This window comes from Amaranthus tricolor, chromosome 6 (genome assembly GCF_026212465.1).
Source record: "Amaranthus tricolor cultivar Red isolate AtriRed21 chromosome 6, ASM2621246v1, whole genome shotgun sequence".
Lineage (NCBI taxonomy): Eukaryota > Viridiplantae > Streptophyta > Magnoliopsida > Caryophyllales > Amaranthaceae > Amaranthus > Amaranthus tricolor.
Genome location: NC_080052.1, coordinates 16,525,406 through 16,528,744, shown reverse-complemented (window position 1 = coordinate 16,528,744; position 3,339 = coordinate 16,525,406). Strand labels below are relative to the sequence as shown.

Sequence of the window (3,339 nt, the reverse complement as noted above, 5' to 3'; positions counted from 1 at the left end):
TTTTATTATAAGTTCAATGCTAGACAAATGAGGTTTTTGTTTGATTGGTTTCAAAGTATATATACTAATAATATGAATTTGTAATAATTTTAATTATGTATGATTAGAAATATTTTATATTAAACTTACATTGGATGAATAAAATGATGAAATAAGAGTGAAATGTCAATTTTGGAGCAATGATGAAATAAGAGTGAAATGTCAATTTTGGAGCAGTAGTCAGTAGTAGTTGTTTAACATTAATTGTTAGCTAATTTCCCTTTCCTTATAAATGAGTGCAATTGGTGATCATTTTGATATGTATCATTACAAAAATTTGAAAAACCAATAAAAAGAAAAAGAAAAAGAAAAAAAAAAGAGTAAAGAATGAGTTTAAAACGTAGGCTTGAGGGTGAGGTGGAGATCAAAGCAGGTGCAAGTGATGTGCACCATGAAATATTTATGAGTAAACCTCACCATGCAGCCATTGCTGCTCCTCAGTTTGTGCAGGGTTGTGACTTACATGAGGGTGAACTTGGTAAACCTGGCTCTGTTATCATTTGGAGCTTAACCGTAGGTACATGCATTTCTTAGCCATTTTAATATTATTATAATTGGTTAGTTTTAATTTAGATACTATTGTGTCATTTCATTTGGGCATGTTTGCTAAGATATATATTAAAGTCTTAATATTTCTAACGATGCATAACTTAAAATTGTAAAACGTTGATATTAATAATTCTTGCATTGAAACGAATCAAACAAGATTCCTATTATTAAGATTAATACACAAATTAAGATAGAACTGTGAATAGTGTCAAAAAATAAATGGTACAAAGTCACTGAAACGAGATAGTAATATTAAATGATGAAACCAACATCCCCCTAGCGTCGTAACGAGGACATATTTTATTGTTGACACTAAAAGGTAATAATAAGAATGATTTGTATTGTAAATATTTATAAAATAAATCATTACTGCACAATACCACATTTATAAACGGCAACGCATTGAAGAAAATGAGAAAACAATTAAACTTGTCAAGCGATTATTATACCGAAAACAGACTAATCTTCCATTTCAGGTCGACTGGTATGAGACTGTCTCATCATTAGACATAATTAGCTAATTTCTCTAATTGATCACTCTAAAATATACATGAGTCTCCTTAATAAAGATGATTTTCCCATAAGACCGTTTCATTTGAGAATTTGAAATAATAATTAATTGATGATTATGTACGTTCTTATTAGGCGGGAAACCAATAAAAGTAAAGAATGTGATTGAAGAGATTGATAATGAGAAGATGTTGGTGAGGCAACGAACAATTGAAGGTGATCTGTTGGATGAGTATAAGACCATTACCGGAATATGTCAGGTTATTGCTAAGGACAAAGAAACAAGCATTGTGAAGTGGGCATTTGAATATGAGAAACTGCATCCTAATGTGCCTGAGCTCTCTGATTTGCTCGACACAGCCCTTGCTGTTGCCCAACACATTGATGATCATCACCATGCCCAAATTTGAATTAAGAAATTGTTTGGGGGTTAATAATTACGATAAATAAACATAAAAAGGTAAACGGCTTTTAGAAAAGTTCTTAATATTTATTGTATTGTACTTTTAGATGAAGATCATTGTACGACTCTTATCGATCTCACAACATTAAGAATAATAAGCTAAATAAAGGCAATAATTTAATACGTGGCGAGGTTTCCAGGTCGAGTATCATTGTAAGATAAACATGATTTGATAATGGAAATAAAGTGTGTTTGCATGGTATTTACTAGGATTAATACCTATTATTATTCCATCATGGCCACTTTATTGTATAACATGGCATTGTTCTTGATCACCTTGTTTCTAGTCGAGGCCAAGGTTGAAGACTCATACATAATTTTTCTAAGATAGTATGACCTCTAACTATGTTGATAGCCAACGATATTAAAATACAAAACTCATACATAATTGGCAAGATATTACAATACAAAACTAAAAACCAACGTAAAACGTCTTCGTGAGTGCTTTTAGATGCTCGTATTTGATACTTGTCATTGTCCTATTTGTTTTTTGATGGCCACCTAACATAGTGTAATAATTTAATTTTTTTAGTTTCGTTAAAAAGTATGTACATATACTACAACAAGAAATATGAATAAAACTTGTTTTTTCTTTCTTTGTAATTTGACACATAATATAATGCAAATAATATAATATAAAACTTGTTTCTTCTTCCTTTGTAATTTGATACTTGTCATTGTTCTATTAGCTATTTTTTTGCTCTGAATTATTGCCGGAAATTATAAACTAATAATTATTTATTAATTCTTGCTTATTAGGTTTTTGCACTTAATTCTATAGGATAATCAACATAGTTTGTGCACTTAAACAACAAGAGCAAATATCACAACATATCAGCATAATAGCAACAGAAGAAGCAAAAAATATCATGAAGAATCAGTCAGCAAACTCAGTTAAATGAAACTTTATAAGAACTTTACTAAATATTATACAAGATCAAAGAGCACCACAATTATCATGAAGAATTGGTACTTGAATGTTGCAATGACATTCAACAAAATTATTTGGCAAGCTTACCTAAATGAACCATTTATAATCACTTCTAGAAGAGCACAGAAAATTACAACAGATCAAAGAGTATAATAATTATAATAGAAGTTATAAGAGAAAATAGTGCTTTTAAGCTGAGTGGACACCGAGTTAAGCATCCATGTGGATGAACTAATTGATAAGGGCTTAGAGCGCGTGAAACTCATCACTACCTCGTATGGACATTTTAATTGTTAACATTGATGACAAATAAACCAATTTGAATTGAGTTATAAATGTTAAACAAGCGTTCGGCAGGAAGCACTCAACTTACGTCGAGCTTAAGACTTCAAACAAGCTCTTTGTGGAAGACCACTGGTGGAAAACACCTCATTTGCTGCGGTTTTTTGACCATAATATGCTGCGGTTTTGGCCCCAAGCATTAGTCATAGCAGCAAATGGCCTATTATAAATGCTGCGGTATAAAACCGCAGCAGAAAAGTGCACTATACGCTGCGGTTTTATGGAAGCCCGCAGCATATATATATATATATATATATAGGCATGGCCACGGTCCGGGTTGGTCCGGTTCCGTTCCGGTTCCATCCGGTTCCGGTTCCATCCGGTTCCGGTTCCATTTGGAACCTGTCGCGAACGGTTCCGTTTCCGGTTCCGGTTCCATTTGGAACCTGTCGCGAACGGTTCCGTTTCCGGTTCCGGTTCCATTTGGAACCTGTCGCGAACGGTTCCGTTTCCGGTTTCGGTCTTGGGCGGTTCCAAGCGGTTCCTTGGCGGTTCATGAGGCGGT

General features: G+C 33.3%; 1 protein-coding gene across 1 annotated transcript; it reads left to right on the top strand.

Moving 5' to 3' along the window:
* Positions 1-227: 227 nt before the first annotated feature.
* On the top strand, positions 228-1,763 carry LOC130816170 (MLP-like protein 43). Its single transcript, XM_057682829.1, has 2 exons — positions 228-556; positions 1,234-1,763. Exons 1-2 carry the CDS (start codon positions 367-369, stop codon positions 1,506-1,508), a joined length of 465 nt encoding a protein of 154 aa, XP_057538812.1. The 5' UTR covers positions 228-366; the 3' UTR covers positions 1,509-1,763.
* Positions 1,764-3,339: the final 1,576 nt, after the last annotated feature.